Source organism: Salarias fasciatus, chromosome 2 (genome assembly GCF_902148845.1).
Source record: "Salarias fasciatus chromosome 2, fSalaFa1.1, whole genome shotgun sequence".
NCBI lineage: Eukaryota > Metazoa > Chordata > Actinopteri > Blenniiformes > Blenniidae > Salarias > Salarias fasciatus.
In genome coordinates this window covers 26,866,355-26,887,837 of record NC_043746.1, presented here as the reverse complement: position 1 = coordinate 26,887,837, position 21,483 = coordinate 26,866,355, and the positions used below count along the sequence as shown (strand labels likewise).

The following is a 21,483-nucleotide window of genomic DNA, read 5'->3' as shown; positions in this document are numbered from 1 at the left end:
AATCAAACAACTTTATTAAGCTCAGGAAAATATTTTAGTTTTTCACAGATCATACAATGAATATTTCTACAGACGTCAAATTCAAACATTTAAGCCTCTCATTGAACAGCAGACTCATTTATCAATAGTGATAGTGAATCAATAAAAGTAAAAAAAAAATTACAAAATATGATCATTACACATTAATATTCAGGTTTTTATTGAGAACTTGTTTAATGTGATTAACAGACAGATTTTTTTTTCTATTCTACTGGGACAAAAGTGTAAGGCAGAAAATATAAACGAATAAGAGAAAAGGTAGATCTGCTGAAACAGATTTGTTCTTTTAGTGTGGGGTGACTGGATGTGTTTTTATCCTACTATGGCAGCAGATTGTTCCTGAGATTATGTCACTTATCCGATACGAGTCACCCAGCTTTTATCCTTTTTTCAGTACTAAAACAAAATGATCATAATAATATTTTCCAGATCAAAATTACATTAAATAGCACAGCGTGAAGCACAATCTGATAACCTATACTGTGCTATTAATATTGCTATCAATTACACTCATTAAAAAAAAGTAAATCAATAAAAAAATATATGCTGCAGGCACATGAACACGCATCTCATTTATTTTATTACTATATTATCATTAATAATAATAACAATAATACCAGTTATTTACAGTTACGTATTGCTTTTCATAGCACAATCATTTAAAACAATTAATATAATTCTACTGTGAACAATACTAAAGATTTAAGGACAAAAAGTACTTAAAATATGTGTGAACTGTTGTTACTCTGTTATCCTTATTCTTATATAATGATAGTAAATATAAGTTATTATTGGTTTGAGTGTTACTACTGAAATTATTAGTTTATAAAATAATAACAGTTGCAACAAATAAATATGACAATATACAATTAGACATCAGATTATGAAAGTAGCGCAGAAGAACCGCCCCTTCCTCCTCCTCCTCCTCCTCCTCCTCCTCCTCCTGGTCAGTGAGGCTGGTGTTGATCTCTCTCTGTCTCTGCTGTAATACCTCAGGGAGCTCCAGCAGAGGACTCCACCTCCCCACTGCTGCTCCTCTGGGACTGAACACCTCGTCTTCATCCTCCTCCTCCTCCTCTCTGTCTCATCTTTATTTTCTAATCGCTGTCAGAGAGCCATAACTTCCTGTCGTACTGTGTGTTTCTCCTTTTGCTTCTTATTCTCCTCTCTTTCACTCTTCATCCCTTCATTCCAGTAGTTTAATATTAACAATTTTCTTCTTCTTTAATTTTCTTTCTTTCTTTCAGGCCTTATCCTTTCCTTTTCCATTTTGAAGTAATGTTTTATTTCCTCCTGATTTTTATTTTCTCTCAAAATCCTGTCAGTTACTTTTTCTGTCTTGTTCGGAAATAATTACACAATTGTATTTCCCTTCTTTTTTCCGTCCGCTCTTTGATGTATTTATTAGTTATCATTATTTTACTATCTGTTGTCATGGCAACTCCTAGTGTTTGGAGTAGAGGTTTCCTCTCTCATGGACTGACGTGTTTCTGTTTACTGTTGTGACGTTGGCGGAGTTTAACTCACAGCACGGACTTCCCCTGTTTGAGTCTGGAACTTGGAGACATCATTTCCCCTCTAAGTGTAGTGGAGTTATTATTTCTGTAGTTCTAGATAAGTTGAACAGAGTCGGGTGGAGTTCGACAGGACGGTGCGCCTGTCGGACCAACGGACAGAAGCCTCCTGTTGCTGGTTTGTTGATCCTGAGGTGTCTGGTTCGACTGTTTGTCCTCAGGCGCTTCTCGCTGCGTCCCCTTGCTTTGCTGAGCTGTTCCTCCTCCGTGTCTTTTCCTCAGGAGGTGCTGTTGAAGCGAGCGGCAGACCTGGTGGAGGCTCTGTACGGGATGCCGCACAACAACCAGGTGAGGCGGGTCGACCGGAGGCTCGGGGACGCCGGGCGAGGGCCGGACTGAGACACGCGTCCTCTGTCCCTCTGTTTCAGGAGATCATCCTAAAGCGGGCGGCGGACCTCACCGAGGCGCTCTACAGCGTCCCCCGCAGCCACAACCAGCTGCCTTCGCTCACCGGCTCCGCCGCTCACTCGGGGATGATGGGAGTCAACTCGTTCAGCAGTCAGCTCGCCGTCAACATCTCCGAGGCCTCGCAGGCCGACCAGGGTGAGAGCCCAGCACCGGGACCACAGCAGAGCCCAGCAGAGCCCAGCTGGGCGGGCTCACCTGCTCAGACAGCTCCACACACTGCAACAGGCTCTAGAAGGACATGTAGGACTACGTCAGAGTGATCCGGATCAGCAGAGACCAGCAGCCTCCCGGGGTCATTAGAAGACAGTCCAATCATTTAGACTTGATGAAAACCGGTCAACTTCCTCATGGATCCAGCAGTATTTAGTTAGGTCCATTAGAGTCCAGTGAAGTTCAGCAGGCTCCACCTCCAGGTAGATTCATTCATTAGATCCAGTAGAGTGAGGTAAACTGCAGCAAATTTCAATAAAGACAAGTAGATTTCCTCATGATCCATGCAGCATCGTACTCCAGTGCGTGTAGGTTCAGCAGAAATCCAGGAATACAGAACATGGGCGGAGTCGGGGTGGAGTCGGGGTGTCGTGGTCCTAACAGACTGTGGAGCTCAGACGAGGTTTCGTTCTCCTGGTTTCTTTCAGCACTTGCTGCTGCTTCTGTCAGGGACGCTCAGGGAAACGTGCAGCCAACAGGCGTGGACAGGAGGCAGATCGAGCTGCTTTCACTCCCCAGACACCCTCCCCCACCCCTTCCTCCATTCCCCCCCCCGGACCCCGGTCTGCTCTCCCCATCGGCCCCGGCAGCAAACACCTTTCAGGAATCCGTTAGGTCATGGGAACCGAGGCTCCAAACTCATAACTCGGAGAGTTCGAGAGCTCTCCGCTCGGAAATGTTCCTCCGAGGATCCCTGAACAACCCCCCCACCCCCCCCACCCACACACCCCCGCCCCCACCCTCCCCTGCTGCGAGGAAGTATGAAACAGCTCTGCGCGCCCCTCGCAATTATCCACCGTGATTAAAACATTAATAAAAACAGCGGCTCCCGAGCACAGGGCTGATCAGGCCGAGCAGACGGGTAATTTACGGCACTAATTCAGAGCAGTGTGGACTCGTCGAGGAGCCTCCCCTCCTCTTCAGTCCTCTCAGAGTTTAATACATGAAGACATAACCAGCCTCTGATGGTTCACTGCTCCAACACGACCAGCATTTAACCTGCGCTCACACACACGTGTCTCACAATGAACGTCTCATAACAGTCAAACCGTGTTGTTCAGACGAGACGTCAGTTTTCTGCTGCTCGTGTGATTTATATATTAAATGATATGGTCTATACCACCTATGTCCACTGGGTGTCACTGTAGCACGGCAGAAAGCAGCTACACGACCGTTACGGCTGTATTCGCCCGACTGAGCCCCCACATGAGCAACAGGTGTAATTCAGTATGACAACATTTGGAGAATTGAAATAATAGTTTCACTCCTTCACTCACATTAAAGCTCCGGCCTGCAGCACATGCTCAGTGTGGATCCATCCATCAGCGAGGGAACCTGAAAACCAACTTCTAAAAAAGAGTTTGACTCTCCGGCCTCACACAGACATTCAGCCGCTGCAGCTGGAGTGACCGGTCGACTTCTGCCTCTTGTGATTTTGCTTCAGCACCGTTATGATAACTGAAGCAGGTCATTTCCTCCCGTGTTTCCTTAGATTTATCGTTTGTATGACACCATGACCTTTGACCTTTGACAAAATTCTGGAAAGCATCCCTGACAGACGTCAAAACTAAAGCTAAAAAGGACAACACAGAAAAAGCACCCAAAAAAAAATGTAAATTGAAATACACAAAAACAAGATAAAGACGATAAAACTAAAACACTACACATCAGCCAATCAGCAGTGGTTCCAATCTGAGCTCAACTCAATGTGTCCTCATGATGTTGAGCTGCTTCCCACGCTGGATGGGTGACAGGTGTGGAGGGGCGTGGAGGGGCGGGGCTTTCTGGGTCTGCCAGGGAGCTACGAGGACGGGCAGGGAGCCAGGAGCGCCGAAACAAAGCGTCCTGTGATCCTCCAGTCATCTGGACCGCTCCCTCCACTGTCCTCCACACGTGTTTCCCATCAGCGGCCCTCCTCTTCGTCGTCGTCCTCCTCGTCCTCCTCGTCCTCCTCGTCCCTGGGCAGACCTCCACCAGCCTCCTGCTGGGAACTGGCCCGAATGAGGAAGTGGAGAAGGGGTGAGGCTGGAGGGAAGGGGGGGGGGGGGGGGGGGGGATTTAATGTGCTACTTGGCACTCTGCTGGCTCTGCTCGGCCCGAGGTTGGTGGGAACCCCGGAGCCTCAGGAGGGGGTCAAAGGTCGCACCGAGTGCTGCCGCCAGCATTGGTATTCAATGCATCCTTGACCAGGGTCAATCTGCACTGGGGGGACTGGGGGTGTGAGGGAGGGGGAGGGGGAGGGGCAGGGGAGGAGGGGGGGTGAGAGCAGGACTGCAGCAAGGTGAGAGATGAGGGAGAGATGACCTGCTGCTGCTCAGGTCACGACGAGGAGGTCAGAGAGCTTCACGGAAAACATGGACGACCTGCAGGAGCCGACGCCGAGCTCACTGATCATCCTCACAGCTTTCTGACACTCATGAAGCAGCCTCACATATGAAACATGAAGCAGAGTCATGTTTCGAATAAAAATGCACATTCTTCTTTAAAATGTCAATTTTTTGGTAGAATTTTTCTTTAACAATGCAATTAATCAGAGAAATCATGTGATTTATCCAGATTACAACTTTCAACCATTGTCCAACTCAATAGCTCAGTTTAGAGGAATCAGATCTAATGTTTACAGCAGAATGGTTTTCATCATGCTGTAAACTTTATTTGTGAATATGTGTAATAAAAGCGTGTAACTAATGTTTTCTGATCTTCAGGTTACTCCCGTAACTCGAACAGCGTGTCTCCTCGCGGCTACGTGCCGAGCTCCACGCCTCAGCAGTCCAACTACAACACCATCACGTCCACCATGAACGGATACGGCGCGGCGGGGATGACCAACCTGGGCGTCCCGGGATCCCCCAGCTTCCTCAACGGCTCCACCGCCAACTCCGCTTACGCAAGTGAGTCCGTTTCCAAAGCACACGCTTCAGAAAGAGACAAAACCCAAACAAACCTCATCCACCTGGGAGGCAGGCAGCAGGAGGGACCATCTCTGACACCGCGAGTGTGTGAGAGTGTGAGTGTGTGTGTGTGTGTGTGAAATGTGACGTCTTCTTGGGCCTCTGGTCTGGACATCGTGTGGTGTAGGTGTGTTTTGGTTTCCCTGTGATATTTAGTCCAGCCGGAAGACGTAGTGAACGTCCACAGCTTTTCATAGAAATACAGAAGACTCATGACAGCCTGTAGGGTAATAATAACTATTAATAATGTAATAAAGCCAGTAATATCGTAATTCACCAATGAGTGTTGGTGAATTTGTGTCCTCAATAAATGAATGTGAATGAATTGCCAATGCACTATGCATGTTTTTCATAAGTAAACTGCACAAAACATTCAAAAACGCTTTTATTTTCAAGAAATGCAGCCTAATTATGTGTTATTAGATTATTGCCTGCAGTTTTCAAATACTTCAGATGCTACAGATCAATTGTCCTGCCGTGACTGGCAAGTTATGACGTTATTGGCTGCATTATCATGAAAAAAGCCTAAATCTTTCCATTACTGGCTGATACTACATGATTGGTTGTCAGACGGCTCCAAGAGAAACTGACTGAGAACCTTCATCAGCTCACATTAAAGAGGGCTGCAAGAGAGGAAGAGTGATTCTGAATGGACACTCAGGTCAAAATAGATGCTGCGACACAAAAAACTCCTGTTTTAAATCCTGGTTTGATGAATGAGTAAAGTAAGAGCAGCCCTGCAGCTTCAGACTGAGAAAGCAGGATCAAGTCCCGTCACTCCATGTAATCTATTAGAAAACTTCACATTTCTTTCAACCTGAAGGTTCCTGCTTTTGTAAGATGTAGAGTGAAGGTGTCCTCAGTGACTGCGGCTGTCTGTTCGGTGCCACTTGACGCCTCTTGCAGTATTTTCTGGTTTCTCCACTTCACCAGAATGTTTCAGTGAAGCCAAACACGCCAGGCAGAGGAGCCGGGAGGACTGGAGTCACGCTTTTATTCAGTCTTAGTGATGAGAAGCTGATGGAACTACAGCAAATGGTTAATACAAATGATACTAATAAGTAAGGAAGTGATGCTTGTGAACGTGAGAGTGCTGGATTATACCAAACGCAGCACCTCTACTCCAACGAACCGAGAATCAAACCTCAGTCTGAGGCTCTGCGGGAGCTTTGAGCGCCGTCCGTCTGAACCCCGGAGCTCTACCAGGACCAATTGTTCCATAAAAACCAAGTCGTATTGATCTCAGGTGAAGTTTTAATGCGGCGGGACAAACGCGAGAGAATCGGGCGCCGAAGCAGCCGACAGTGAGGCGTTAGCGGTATCGACGACACGTTGGAGCGCAAACAGAGAGCCGGAGCCGGTGTGGGACCGGAGGAGGCGGTGCAGCCGCCGAGCGCAGTAATGAATGTGAGTCCGGGCTGCAGGAGGCCAGCCGGCGCTTTCACGGCGCTCGCAGTCGTCTCTGTCGTTGTTGTTGTTGTTGTTGCCGCCGCCGCCGCCGAAGCTCCTCGCTCGGCTCTGATTAACACGCCTGGAGTCGGAGCCGCAGCTTGGAAGGCGCAGGTGTGTTTTGGAGACCGGTAAAGTCTGAAAGTCGCCCGCGGGGAGCGCTCCATTGTTTTGGCTCGCGTATCAAAGAGCTCGGCGAGTCTCAGCGAGACTCGTTTAGAAGGCAGCGAGCTCAAACCGCGTCTCCGTGCCAGGTGATGTTGTCGTCCCTGGCGAGCAAACAAAAGGTGGGCTCACATCTCGCCTGGCTGAGCTACAGCTTCCCCACGCTCTGTGTGTGTGTGTGAGTGTGAGTGTGTGAGTGAACACCGCCACGCATTGTTCACCTCCTCCCTCCTCTGACTGTCCCCCTGTCCATCCCCCCCTCCTCCACTAACCCCACTAACATCCTCACCGCATCCTTCATGCATTCATGCATTCACGCTTTGGGCCGAATCCATTAATATCAGCTGGAGAGAGAAACAACGGCGAAGGAAACGTGAGCAGGAAGAAGCAGCCATCCAGGACACACACACACACACACACACACACACACACACACACACACACACACACAGGACGGTCGCTGGCATGAAGCGATAAATCACATTTACATTCCTCCCGTTTCATTTTACCGTTCCATTTTCAAACGGCGTCCTTGAATCATTTACAGACACACTGCGCTCCATAAACTCCGCCGGCTCCTGCAGGGGCAGCGCCGCGCTTCCTCCTTCTGTCAGAGAGCGGCGACACCAGCAGCTCCCCGCCGAGTCTGCCAGCCGCTCCTCACACACACACACACACACCTGGAGGAGGTGTCTGGATGAGCTCAGATTAGCTTAGCTTAGCATACAGGGAGCGTTAGTGACGCGAAATGAGATCTATTTCTGCTCAGAGAGAGGAGTCTGGTTCTTCCAGCTGTCTAAACCTTCAGCAGCGTCACTAGAAAACGGTCTGGATGATTCAGTCTGAGCTAAATAGAGTCTCTCTGGATTTTCTGGCCGATTACTGAACATCTCACTCATGGTTTTGTCGCAGCCGACTTTATAGCTTTTAACGTCCTTGTTGCACCTGCTGCTTTACTTTACTTTAAACTCTTCCCTTCAGTGAGTGCTCATCAACTTTCCACCCAGATTACTCAAAAGGTTGAGATTAAAATCTGGGAGTTAGCAGGAGAAGAGAAATGCAAAAGTCATTAGTTTAAATATACATTTTGCATAATGGTTCAGTTAGATCGAGGATGAGCTCAGTTTAGTTTCTATAAAGACAGATCTGAGCTTTTCTCTTCTGTTTCTTTGCTTTTTCTCTTTATCTCTACTTCACACTGACATTTGATTTTTGGGATTTATGTATTTGTAGTCCAATGCTTTGAATTAGAAATGGGTCGTTTTTTGGTCACTGGCTCCCGCAGTATGTTAGAGTTCAAGGCATGAATTGACCCTGTGAAGGAGCGTGGTTCACAAAGGTAGAGAGGCTCTGAAATTCAGAAAACGCAGAGAGAAACCCTCCGTATCGTGCATGTTCCGAGCCTGATCAGGTTGAGTAGCTGACTTTCAGATAAAGGATCTTCATGTGAAAAAAAACCAACAAACAGTGAACCCTCATTTCTGTTCATGTCCAGTAAAAGATGAGTTTTCACTAAATTATAACAGTTTGAATTGTGCTCAGTTTCCAACATTCGGGCTAAGCTAAGCGAGGCTAATCATCCGGACTCCAGCTTTATCGTTACTGTCGATCACTGGTATTGATCCTGAACGTCTCCCTGCTCTCCAAACTGCTTCCTGGATTCAGCAGCCAACTGTAGAAAGAGGTGGATGTTTTTAAAGGTGAAGAATCAGGGTACTTCGTGTGACCTCACACACACACACACACACACACACACACACACACACACACACACACACACACACACACACACACCTCCTGCAGAGTGTGTGTGGACGCTGCTGCCGCCGCTCTCAGGTGGGATCCGGTTGGTTGGTTTGAAAGTCCTTCAAGTTATGGATCAACTTTTGCCAGACGTCAGCATGTTGGGCCCGATCTGAGGCAGGGAGCCATTCTTCCTCCTCCTCCTCATCCTCCTCCTCCTCTTCATCCCCGTCCTCCCCCCCCCGCATGACTCACCGCCTCATCCCGGTCAGATCACTCACCCCCTCCTGTGCGTCTGCCTGCTCGATGCCGCCACGTAGGACCTCCACCTCCACCTCCACCTCCTCCTAATCACCACCTTCTCCCTCCTCCTCCTCCTCCTCCTCCTCCTCCTCTTCCTCTGCTCCCATAGGCCCTTATTCATTCTCTCCTGTCCATATGGTTTCTGCAGTCAAACAGAAGAGCGCCTTCGCCCCTGTCGTGCGGCCACAGACCTCCCCGCCCCCCACCTGCACCACCACCAATGGCAGCAACCTCCAGGGTGAGCATCCCACTCCCCTCTCCTCCTCCTCCTCCTCCTCCTCCTCCTCCTCCTCCTCCTCCTCCTCCTCCGGCCTGTCAGCACCCCCGTCCCCCTGCCGTCTAAGCTGGACACGCAGCCGGACGTTGATGATGATGATGATGGTGAAGAAGAAGCTGATGATGATGAAGGTTTCTGTGCTTTCAGAAGGTCAAAGTTGATCCATAACTTCTGGCATTTTGGGAGATTTTTTTTATATTTGCCTGTTATTGAGACGTTTTCTTCCTTCTTGGAGGAGAACTAATGAATTAATGTGTTTTTAATTGAAAATCAGGTCGGAATTTTCTGCAAATCAACAGTTTCATCATTAAAAGTGACTTTGGCGTCAACAATTCAGCTTATAGAAAGAAATAAAGGACTTCACATTCTGACCGCTGGGTAGTTCAACAGACTCTTATTGATGTCAATCTGTCAAATAAACTTAAATAACATTTTTTTTTTCTTTATTGGACTTCTCTCTGTTACTGAGAAGTATTCTACTTTGTTTGAAGATCTCATGAGAAATCATTTATTGGAAATCATTGATATCTCTACTTTCAATATCTCGACTCACAGAAAGTCGAGTTCATCAAACTTTAAGATTTTAAGTTTAGATGTGTGACGTTGCCAAAATGTGGAGCCTCTTGGAGTTTTATCAAGATGTTTCCATGAAAGAAGAAAATAAATACAAATCTTAACTTGATCACCAAACTGTATGAACTTACAGAAATGAGTCAAAACAAAAAAACAGCGACCGAAGGTCCAAAGTGACAGGAAGTCCGTATTTCAGTGTAAAGGTGCAGAGTCCAGGATAAACCTGAACCTTGACCTCGAAGCCTTCACAGCCGAGTCTGTCCTGAGTCCTCGAAGGTAAATTCTGCTCGTTGTGTTTCAGCCATGGCAGGTCTGATCGTGCCGCCCATGTGAGGAGGAGCCAGACGCCGCCAGACCCCTCCCCCGACCCCGAATCCCAAACTGAAGCGCCATAAGAGAAAGACCCTCCCCGTCGTCCCCCAGATCCACCCACCGGCCCACAATGCACCGCTGCACCCGACCAGCCAGAAGAGCCTCCGCGTGGATCCCACCGCAGTCAGCGGGTGGCGTCGCTTCGCCGCCGCCATCGCCCAAGAGGAAACATCAGAAAGACTCGGACTGTCTGGTCAGAAGCAGGAAACGTCTCGGCGAAACATGAAATGTTTCGTCCTTCACTCAGACTTCTGTGAGACAGAAAGCGTTGTGTGAGAGGTCAGAGATCTTTAGACCTGCTAAACGTTAAACCGCGGGAAAGACAAGACGGCTTGTCGAATGCCAACAAAACAGGAAACATATTGTCTGCAAACAGGAAGCCACCGAAACACCAAAATAAAAGCACAAAGCGTGTCAGCTGGAAGACGAAGTCTTCGAGAGACGAGAGGCCAGTGAAACATGTTTCCTAAAGACGGAATGAATACTAGATCTGTCTAAATGAAAACTTCAGCAATATGAAGGTTCTCGCCAAACACAAAACAATTAATTTGACGTCATGCTGCCAAACTTCCGATGTTCAGCAAACATCTCTGAAACATGAAACCTCTCCTATGAAGTTTCTCTAATGTCCCGTCACATGCCAACAAAACGTCAAAACAGAAACTTGAAAGATGGTCAAACATCTTAAATCAGCATGAAGGACGTGTTGGGAGACGACATGTAAGATGAAACACCGAAGTTTCAAAGAAACGTGAAACAGCGTTCTTTCTGTTCGACGTCTCTATGAGCGAAAACTGTCAAAAATTGTCAAAATTGAAACCAACATTCTGACTGAGTTACTGATAAAACGTCTCATCAGATGATTCTGAATCGTTGAAGCGTCTCGTTTGGACTCATTGAAACTTGACTCATCTGATCCGACAGTGTTTCCTGAGCTGAAGCAGGCCGTCCGACCTGCTGATCCAGCGAGGTCGGTCTCCACCGGAAAACTCAGATATTCAGTCACATTTCTGCAGCGAATCTCGTGTCTCGTCAGACACTCTTCTTCTGACGTTTCCGTAATCGGATTAAAACCTCGACAGATCTGAAGGTGGCGGCTGCAGGCGGAGGTCAGAGGTCAGGGAGCGGTTGGTTTGACTTGAGGATCCATGGAGTCTGGGCTCCGTTACCACTGTGAGGCAGACGGGAGGCTCGTCCACCGCGGCTCGGGCTCGGCTCTTCTTCCTGTACATACAGTCTGTGGTATCGTTTCTATCTCTACAACCAAGCATTGCTTTCTTTTTTTAAATCGGTCAGCTGGAAGTTTCCCAAGCGGTCCTCCAGTCCGGCGGTGGATCTCAGTCGGTTCTTTCGCTGCATCAGAAGCTCTCGGTGGATCCGAGTCGGACTAAGTCCTGAAACTAAAAGCTAAATCTTTTTTTTTTTTCTTTTTTGTTTTTCGTACAGATTTGGGGAAAACCGTCTGACGGTTCCCAGATTTGACAGATTCCCACTGAAAATCCCCTAAACCTTCCCCACGAGTCCTGACAGACCGCCTTCCTTTCTGTTCCTCAGCTTTTAACAGAAATGCAGTAAGTTTTTTTTTTTTTAAAGAAAGAAGGAAACAACCAACAAACGAACAACGCCTCGTCGGGTTTTTTTCCTTTGTGTTTCTTTCATTTGGGCCATTCCTCATCCAGAATCAGCGGGTGCGTCTTACCGAGAAAAAGGCTTGCAGCAGTTTTAATCACATTTAGGTACCAGATCTTTCTTCTTATTCTTCTGATTGTGCTTATTTTCTATGTATTTATAAAGTATGTTTTGGGGAGTTCCTTTTGTGATTTAGGCCTGAATGATAGTCTCAAATATATATGTAAACACATTTGATGTCTTAATACCTTTTAGATATTGTAAAAAGAGTGAACAAGTGAGAGGAATTAACCCTTTTTTTGTAAAAATAATGAAAAAAAAAAACAAACAAACCATCATGACGTGGTCGCTGGTTTTTGAAAGCAGGACGTAAAAACGACGCTTTCATCACTTTTGTACAAAAAAAGAAGCTTTTCCGATACGATATTTAACTTTTTTGTAAACAGCATCATTTGTGTTTCCCCTGGTTCTTCTCGTCCTTTGTGTATTATTGTGAAATGTATAATCATGGTTATTTCTTAATGCACTATTTTTTTTGTTTGTTTTTATTTTTCGTTGGGGCACTTAATGAAGAGCAATGCATCTTTATGAAAAAAAAAAGCTAAAAGTGGATTAAAAAAAATACAAAAAAAAAGATGAAAGCTAGACGATATGCACCGATATGTTTTTTTTTTTTTTTTTTTTTCTGCTGTCGTCAGACGGCGCGGATCCTTGTCATGTGAAATTTTTTTGTATTTCAGAAACTTATAATACTCCACCGCTCTTTACGTTTCAGTTTCGGTGTTTAGAAGATGATATTTTATCCATCCTAATATGCGACCCGATCCTTGTCTTTGTGTTTTTTGGTGAGAATGATTTAAAAAAAAAACCGGCAGCAGATTTTAAAAACCAATTGAGAAGTTCAGTTCTTTTTGTTTTTGTTCTGTTTGTTTTTTGGGTCACCAATCTCAAGGGAAACTTCTTCCATCTACGTGGGTGTTGTTGTTGATGGTGCTGTTCTCGTCGTCGCACACAATCTGGATCGTTTCCTTATATGCAACTGTGTTCCTGTTTCCGTAACGCGCGCTCGTCCCGCAGGACGCCCGCCAAATTTAACAATCAGTCAAGTTCGATGCCTTACGACTGACCACACAGCGACACAAACACTACTTTTCTCTTCTGGTAGTTTTCTCTTAAATGTTTAGGTTTCTTTGGTCCGTCTGGTTTCAGGAGTCCGTTTATTGTTAAAAGTATGACAAATATTTCAGACGATCATCAAGTTTTGTGGAAACAAAAACAGTCCAGAATCCCAAACAGCTTCTGAAGCGAGCTAACGTGGATGATCGTTAGAGATTTTATTGCTTTGATGCATTTTTAATTTTCGGAAAAACCAATTTAATTAGTTGCGATGTCGGACAGCGCCCCCAAATGACTCAGCATGGTACTGCAGCATATTCTGTGTGAATTCAGCACATTTGTCCTTATGATCAAACTTAAAAAACATTCCCCAAAAAAATGCAGATGAATTTGAACAATATATTTAGAAAAACGTCAAACAGTTTGACGTGTTTTTTTATTTAAGCAGTTCAAAGTTAGTTTTATGTCTCAGTTCTGAAAAGCTCTGCTTACCGACACAAAATCAAGAAAAAATCAACTTATTTTTTATGATGGAGATCAGTCAGTTTGAAATTCAGCATTTGAAAAATAAAAAAACTATAGATGTTTACAAAATCCAAATATTTGACAAAAGTATCTTTACCAAATGATATATTTATTCTGAAACTTTATTCAGATCCCAAACTTAAAAGAAAGTATTGAATTGAATTCAGAGAAAGTGCTGAATGTCTTCACTTCTCTCTTCTTCGGTTTCAGTTTGAAGTTTTTTCTTCGTTTCAGCTGAAAACATAAAATCTGACGTCTGGACGGACTGAGCCTTTTCTCCCATTATGCAAACGCATCGTGTGCGAACATCCGGTCCAAGAGCCATTTTTTGAGTTGAAGCAGTGAACCGGAGGCTCCTGAGCCTCAAACCGAACCGAGCGCGTCTTCTCTCACCTCACCGCTCGCTGGCTTTTTATTCTTCTTCTGTGTTTTCTTTTTGTTTTGTTTTTTGTTTTTTTTGGTCACAGTTGTAGAAAGTTTGCTTCTCACCGTCCTGGTTCTGAAACTGAAAACTCTACTTTTCTCGATGTTTTACTTCAATGTGAACGAGGGCAGAGGCACTGCATCTTTGTGAAATATGAAATATATCATCAAAGTATATCAAAGCACAATGTTTAATTAATGTCTTTAGAATACGAACGAGGGGGCCACACCCCCGCCTCTTCTTTTCTGTCTCTGGCCATGCTGTAAATAGATGCATGTCTTTTGTTTTTGTTTTTTGTTTTTTCCTGTGATCCAGTGCTTTTTGTACAGAAACAGTCTAATAAAGATTACATTTGGCTTGAAGTTCAGACTCTTGACACTTTAATTCATAAAAAGAAGGAGTTTCTGTGTGTGACTTTGGACATCTGCGCAGGCGTGTAGCATCCAGTCCGTTATCAGGTGCATTTTCACACATGTACTTATTCTTTTGATTAACGTTATGCAGTGATTCATTTCTGTTAAAGATTTTCAAAGATATTTGTTTTTTTTAACTCCTGCACAGAATGCTGATATATTTAGTTAATTTGATGCAGAAAACAAATTATTTGAGGAAATTGTTGCAAGACTAGACTACTAGTCAAAGCACTGGCATTTTAATGAATTAGGATCAATAAATAAAATAGAATATCAGTGTAATTAGGTAAAACTTACTCATTACTTTCACCAACGGTCACATTAAGTGATTTTACTTGATTATGGGAAGTTACTGTTACTTGAAATGTATAAGTAAATTTCGAGACTTCATACTGTAAATTTTATCGTGATTTTTTTTTTTTTTTTTTTTCGGTGCAGAGAAAGAGAAACCAGCCCTTTGAAGCCCTGACAAATAATTCAGTATTATTAATTAGTCCAATGACACATTTTTAATTTTCCCTCTTTTGGAACCAGCCTTGTTTGACATGAACATTTCAGGGAGACGTGAAACTCAACCATGTAGATTTTAAGAAGAGACCCAAAGTGACAACAAAGTGTTCCAGTAAGTTCAAACAAAGTTCTCAATGAAGAATTTGGCCCCTATATTAAAATAAATTCAATTCAGTCACATTTCATCCTGTGGCCAGGCGACTCTCATTGAAATGTATTAGTTTTAAAAGACACGAGAAAACTGATGCAGTGCAAATCGTGCTCCTGGACGCGATTCAATAGCTTAATTTACGCGACTCATAGCGCGAATTGCCGTGAGACTGGGCTGGGTGTTTCAGGCTCCATTGATAACATTTCCAGTGAAAACCTTAGATTTTTCCATTTTCTTTTCAGAAAAGTTTTGAAGAGCAACATTGTGAGCGAGGGTTAGCTGCAAAGTGAACCCTTTCAAAAAGTTGCATTTTCAGCTTTAGATGTTTACATCTGTAGATTCTCCAGACCTTGAGTAAAAGCTCAGTGCATTTATTCTGAAAGGTTCTGCTTTGGTGGAGGTGTTGAGAAGGTCCACAGCTCTTCTGAGATATTGGTGAAACGAGAATTTTTCCAAACGTGGAAGTTTGATCCACATGTTGGAAAAGGAGCTGAACGCAAACTGTGACTGTGATGGAAACAGTAAACCGTGACGAGACTGCAGAAGAAGAAGCCTGAAGACAACACCGATACAGCTGAGGGCTCAGCTCTTTATACTCGCACAAAAATCTTTATCAACCAGTCCCATGGAAGTTCCAGCAGCCCCATCAGTAACTCTCAGAATGATCAAAAAGGTGAATTAGCATCTCCTGAAAGCAGCGATCAAGACCCAGAAGTTCCAGAGCAGCCTCAGCCTTCAGCTGGAGCTGCCGGCGTGGGACCGGACGCCGCCGCTCTGATTGGCGTTTGGAGCGCGAATCGAGCAGCCGCGGGCCGGCCGGAGCGAGAGCGCCGCAGCAGGTAAACACATCAGCCGGCGCCCAGAGAGAAATACGACCCGGGACGACGTGGAGGATCGCAGCGGCGGCGCGCCTCGGGAGGCTCTGCTGCCGGCCGGGGAACCGGCCTGGAAATCTGGGGGAGATCCTCCAATTAATTATCGCTGCCGTTTGTTTTTGAGCCTTCAGGAGTTTCCAGAGGAGCTGCAGCAGCTTGATGCGTCTGCAAAACCAGTTTAAGACAAAAGCGAAGCTACCTTCACTTCCAAAACCTCAAGACATTAAATTTAGAAATAAGTCCCAAACAACCCTGAAACACTGACGAGAGAACGGTCACAGGCCCGACGGAGCAAGCTTCTTCCAGAGAGACAGACCGCCGTATCTCCGACTTCCTCTTCTGGACGGTTCTGAGACGCCACGCCGATCAAAGCACAGCCGGAGATAAACTTCTGAAGGTCAGTGACGGGTTTATCAGGCCTGCAGGTCTGGTTCCCATCACCCAGAGCGGGAGGGGGGGGGGGGGGGGGTCAGACCTGCTGAGGGTCTGTTACCAGGACAACCAAGGTTCAGTCCAGAGAAGGAGGAAGAGGAGGAGGAGAAGAAAAACAGAAAAAGGGGGAGAAGAAGAAGAAGAAGAAGAAGAAGAAGAAGAAGAAGGAGGAGGAGGAGGAGGAGTAGGAGAAAAAGAAGAAGGAGGGGAAGGAGGAGGAGGAGGAGGAAAGAAGAATAAGGAGGAGAATAACGAGAAGAGGAAGAAGAAAAGAAGAAGAAGAGGTAGGAGGAGTAGGAGAAAAAGAAGGAGGAGGAGGAGGAGAAGAAGAAGGAGGAGGAGGAGAAGAAGGAGAAGGAGGAGGAGGAGGAGGAGAAGGGGAAGAAGAAGGAGGAGGAGGAAAAGAAGGAGGAGAAGGAGGAGGAGGAGAAGAAGGAGAAGAAGAAGGAGGAGGAGGAGGAGGAGAAGGGGATAAAGACAGAAGAAAAGAAGAAGAGGAAGGAGAAGAGAAGAATAAGAAGAAAAGAAGAAGAAGAATAAGAAGGAGGAGAAGAAGAAGCCTGCTCGTCCTCCGCTGAGGTTGCCGGTGAAACGCCTCCGTCAGCAGCAGGTGAGCAGCTCTGACTGACAGCTTGGTCTGATTCCTTTAAACTGTGAAGGCGGCGGAGCGGCGGCGGAGCGGCGGCGCAGCGTCCTCTGGAACTGACGCGGTAGCACCTGTCACGGCGTGTTTGCCTCACGGCACACCTGATTATCAGCATCTGTAAAATTCATCATTCAGCAGATCGGAGAGGTGAGAAACAAACAGCCAGCGTTTAGTTTTCGGCAGCGAAAACCTGAAGGAAGGAAGAACCGACGAGAGCGGCAGGTCCAGGGAGACGAGGGACGAGGACGAGGGAACGGAGCCGCCTGAAGACGCTCTGATTCAGGTGCAAATGAAGGAGACAGAGAAGGAACAAAACAAGCTGCTGCCAGCAGGGATCCAGCTTCACCAGGTTTTAATTGATCAGTGTCAATGTGCTTCTGCTGTCTTTCATCACGACACTTCAATCTAATTCCTGCAGAGTTCTGTTCAGCTTCTCACACATCCAGCAGAGGCAGCCAGCTCAGTTCAACGCCAGGAAGGTCATGGATCCTGAGATCAGGACGGTCAGAGAGTCCTCATGGTGCATGGGCCCAAAGTTTCCGATTTACCCTTTTTATCAGAACATGAACTGATGAATCGAGACAGAACAACGGAACGTGTTGCTTCTACTGGCCAAAAAGAAAAACGTCAGAACAAAAGAAAACCAGAGAGGCGACGGAGTGAAGAACACTTCAGACACCGAGCGGCAGAAACGTACATCCTGTCAACATTCATCTGCAAACCATCGTCTGCTTCATCCAGCTGACTGAGGGTGAAGGCAGCTTTACCTGGACAGGTGAGCTGTCTCACACACACACACACACACACACACACACACACACACACACTTAATATTTAACATCGTGTGTCTCTTCTTGACGTCGTCCAGTCAGTTCTGTTCTTTTCCAGCTCTCTGAGCTTCACATCTGTGAAATCTTTCCAGGAGTTTGAGGACTTGAGCCTTTCAGATCTGGTCCAGGAACCCCCCACCCCACCCCCCCCACCCCCACCCCCCCACAACCCCCCTCCGAGCTCCGGCCTCCCGACGAGTGACTCTTGATTTACGCACCTGGCCCCAGGACCCCGGGCCCCGTTGGCAGGGGCTGCGGCGTCGGGGCCGGGGCCGGGGCCCGGGCCGTTCCTGTGTGAGATGACTTACAGTCGGCCTGTCAAACCTGAGCGCCGCTTTATGAAAACACGGAGGAGAACCTGAGAGCGCCATGACATCACCAGCTCGCAGGAAGCGCTCCCAATGCCTCAGTGTGTCGGAACGCAGATGAGCGGCGAGCAGCACTGACATAATGTCACTTAACTCCGCGGCTCGCCCAAACCAAACACACCTGCAGCGCCTCCTCCGCTGATTGAGAAATATTTCAGATATTCATGAAGCCAAAACATTGGCAGCTCGGAGCTGCGAGGAACTCTGGGTGACCCTCGACCGCCGCTGTGGCCAGCAAACCCAGAGCTCACTCTCCTCTCACTCCGAGCCGCTTTTTCAAGCTTCTCAGCGTGTTTCTGCAGACAGACTGAAAAGACACGAACAAAACCTGAAGCGCAGAGAAAACACCATTTATTAACACGTGGATATCCTCGCTGTATGCTTCTTTTGGCTAATTCAAACAAAAAGATGTGATTTTTTATTTTATCTTAGGGAGTTTATTCAGACAAAAGGTTCATTTCAGAACAGGTGAACCAAAACAAAACACATCTAATGACTCATTTCACTCAAAAAATAATCAAAATTCATTCATTCATTAACGCCATCATTCAAGGGTCACATAAAAATGAGTCTTAGGAGGATGAGAATGTGATGTAAAGAACCACTTCGACACGTGCAGGAAATTCAACCAAATGTGGTGCAAAACCAGAACAGAACCAAAAAAATAAAAGCCCCACATCCTAGACAATAAAAATCCTCATATAGTTCTGAAATGAGATGAAACTAGATTTGTACCTGAAAAAAATCAGGTACAGAACATTTATACCAGCCCCGTTCAGTTCCCCACTACAACGTCTTGAACAAGTCCTGAGCCAGGGACCCAAACCAGATCACTGGCTCTGAACCACTTCAGAAACATAAAGCTCTGAAATATTTCCAGTCAATAAATTAACTTTCCAAAATATTTCTCTTCCTCGTAAATTGTCTGAAACATTTCAGAGCCTTCCTGAAAATTCATGAAAACACTTAAAATCCAAAACTATTTGACAAAAACACTTTTCAAAAATGAACACTGACTCTGGTTTAAGACCTTAAAAAAAGAACAAAACAAAGAGTCCGTTTAGAAAAGTGAATGAATATTGTATGAAAACACAAAATAAAAATCTACGTATAAACTAAAGCTAATCATTTCTAGAGCTGTCAGCGTCCCGCTGTGTCCACAGCTCCTTCATCCTGGAGGCTGTTTATGAAGCGAAGTGGCTCACCGCCATATTGAAGGACGGACCAATCACAGCCCTCCTGGCTGCTGGAGGTGTGTGTAGCGTCGACACGAGGCTGCGTGGACGTGGTTTCAGTCAGGAGTGTGAAAGCAGATCAGAACCAGTCGAATCTGTCCGGACCAGTGTGAACAGGAGGAAGTGATGTGTACCACACACACTGTAATGAGCCTGCAGCGTGCACGCACCCACACACACACACACACACACACACACACACACACACACACACACACACACACACACACAGCTGCCTAATAAATGCAGTGTGGACTGTTTCCCCTCCATTAAATTCACCATCAGGTCCTTTAACAGTTCCCACGAAAAGAGTTCCGACTGCAGGAATATCCAAAACGCTTGTTTTCATTTCCTCCTCCTCCTCCTCCTCCTCCTCCTCCTCCTCCTCCATGTTTTTTTTTTCTTTTTTGTGTACTTTGAGCGCAACACCTCGAGCGCAGCGCCGAGCGCAGCAGAGTACACTTTACACCTGCTTCCCTTCTTCATCTGTCTTCATTTTTCTGGAGGAGGCAGGATGTTTGGCTTGGCTGCGACCCGCTCCATGACTTAATCCCTTGGTGCTATTGTTAAATATTTCGAGCCCAAAAAAAGAAAAAAATAATGAAAACCAAATGCGGCGCTGGGACCCCGCGTCAGGTTTCAGGGCCTGCGCTTTAACAACGTTACGTTTCCAGCACGTCGAGGCCAAATAACTCACTTATGTTTCCCTTGTAACATTACGCCAAACATGAGATCTTTACTTTGTCAAATCTGGTAAGTATCAAACCAACTGTATCAATAGGAAAACAGTTTTAATAAGCATTCCCAGGCGAGGCCGCGGAACACCTCTCACCTGGAAGCTATTAGAGCCGGCAGGAAATGGAGGCAGAGATCGAGTGCTTCCCAATAATGTGTGTCCCCCCGGAGAGCAGAAATATGTAGATTCATCATAAAACATATCTGAGGGCTCGGACTGCGGCGCGGGAGAGAGAATCAGCTCAGACAGCTGGGCACCTCCGGCCCTCCAACGTCACGTCGCACAAAACATCTGCGGATGCAGCCAGCGAGATAGCGTTTCATCGCTCATGTCCGACCGGCCCTCCTGACAGTCGCACTGTAAACACCTTCTCCAGATGGACGCCGGGATTTATGGAGACGCCGTCCCGCCAAGAACGAGCAGGAATACAGGAAACGCTCGGCGGGAGAGCAAGGAGAAGTTCCACTGATGAGGCAACGGCAATGCGCTCGGGCCACGATTCCTCCGAAGTTTTGACATATTGAGTCAAAACTCTGATTTAGCAGGTAATAAAACACAAGCAGTCAAAATATTATGTTAGGATATTAGATATTAACACAGCTCCACTCAAACCTTTGCTTTTCTGTCTCATTATTTACATTTACTGGAATATTGTTTTCCACCTTACCATCAAAATATGTCTGTGAATATTGGAAAGTATTGAAACAAGTTGCATTTTGACAGAGGTTTATCTTTTTGAGTTGATAAGTATTTAATAAAAAAAATAATGATGTTTTATTCACACATGATGGAGTCAGTTCTACCTGTCTCTCATTCATAGTTATTTCAAACTGGGTTTATAGAAGTTGTTAGGTGTTTGACAATCACGAAAACATGAAGATTTTACCAGAAGATTAATTCCTGAAAGCTCTGAATTCATTTTTTTTATCATTTGAAAATACCGCAGTTATCCAATGGAATGTCCACTACCTTCCATTACCTGATCGACTAGCCATCCATCCATCCACCCATCTGCTTGTCCGTCCAGTGTATATTTCAGTTTTTCCAAAATCAGCTTGAATTGAAAGGTGTTGCTTCTTCTGTCTCTTCATGTGATTAAAATGTGATTAATTTCAATCAATTAATTACAAAGGCCCTGATTGAAGAGAGGAGCTGTTTTAATGGAAGTCTTTCTGACAGTGTTATGACGAGGAGAGTTTGTCAAAACTCTGCATCAGTCAGGATTTGCATTTATCTTCTAATAATATAGAAAAGCTGTTGCTAGATGCACAGGAAATAAATCAGTTTTCAAATTAAAAGTCTGCAAGTCAAAATCAGACCAGTAAAACTTGGTCTGAGGCGCAGCCGCAGTTTTTTTAAGGAAAAGCGAAAAGTTCAGGACGGATTTTGGACGATGAATAAATGAAGCATTTTTGAGTTGAGGTCAAGATTTCTGATCTCAGCTTGTTTTTTTTTTCTTTTCTTTTTACTTTTACTGGCTTCCACACGTTTTCTTTTTTCTTTTGGAAGAAATGGGGCCTTTTGACCGA

At 45.6% G+C, this 21,483-nt stretch overlaps 1 protein-coding gene across 2 annotated transcripts in view; it reads left to right on the top strand.

Moving 5' to 3' along the window:
• Positions 1 to 10,633, top strand: part of LOC115400966 (transcription factor COE3) — a 112,460-nt gene extending 101,827 nt beyond the window's left edge. For both annotated transcript variants that reach the window (XM_030109067.1, XM_030109059.1), the window contains exons 12-16: positions 1,836 to 1,901; positions 1,982 to 2,156; positions 4,937 to 5,122; positions 8,991 to 9,080; positions 9,994 to 10,633. In XM_030109067.1, the coding sequence (XP_029964927.1) occupies positions 1,836 to 1,901; positions 1,982 to 2,156; positions 4,937 to 5,122; positions 8,991 to 9,080; positions 9,994 to 10,025 (549 nt within the window). In that variant the 3' untranslated portion in view covers positions 10,026 to 10,633. The remainder of the gene's footprint in view (positions 1 to 1,835; positions 1,902 to 1,981; positions 2,157 to 4,936; positions 5,123 to 8,990; positions 9,081 to 9,993) is intronic.
• The last annotated feature ends 10,850 nt before the right edge of the window (positions 10,634 to 21,483 follow it).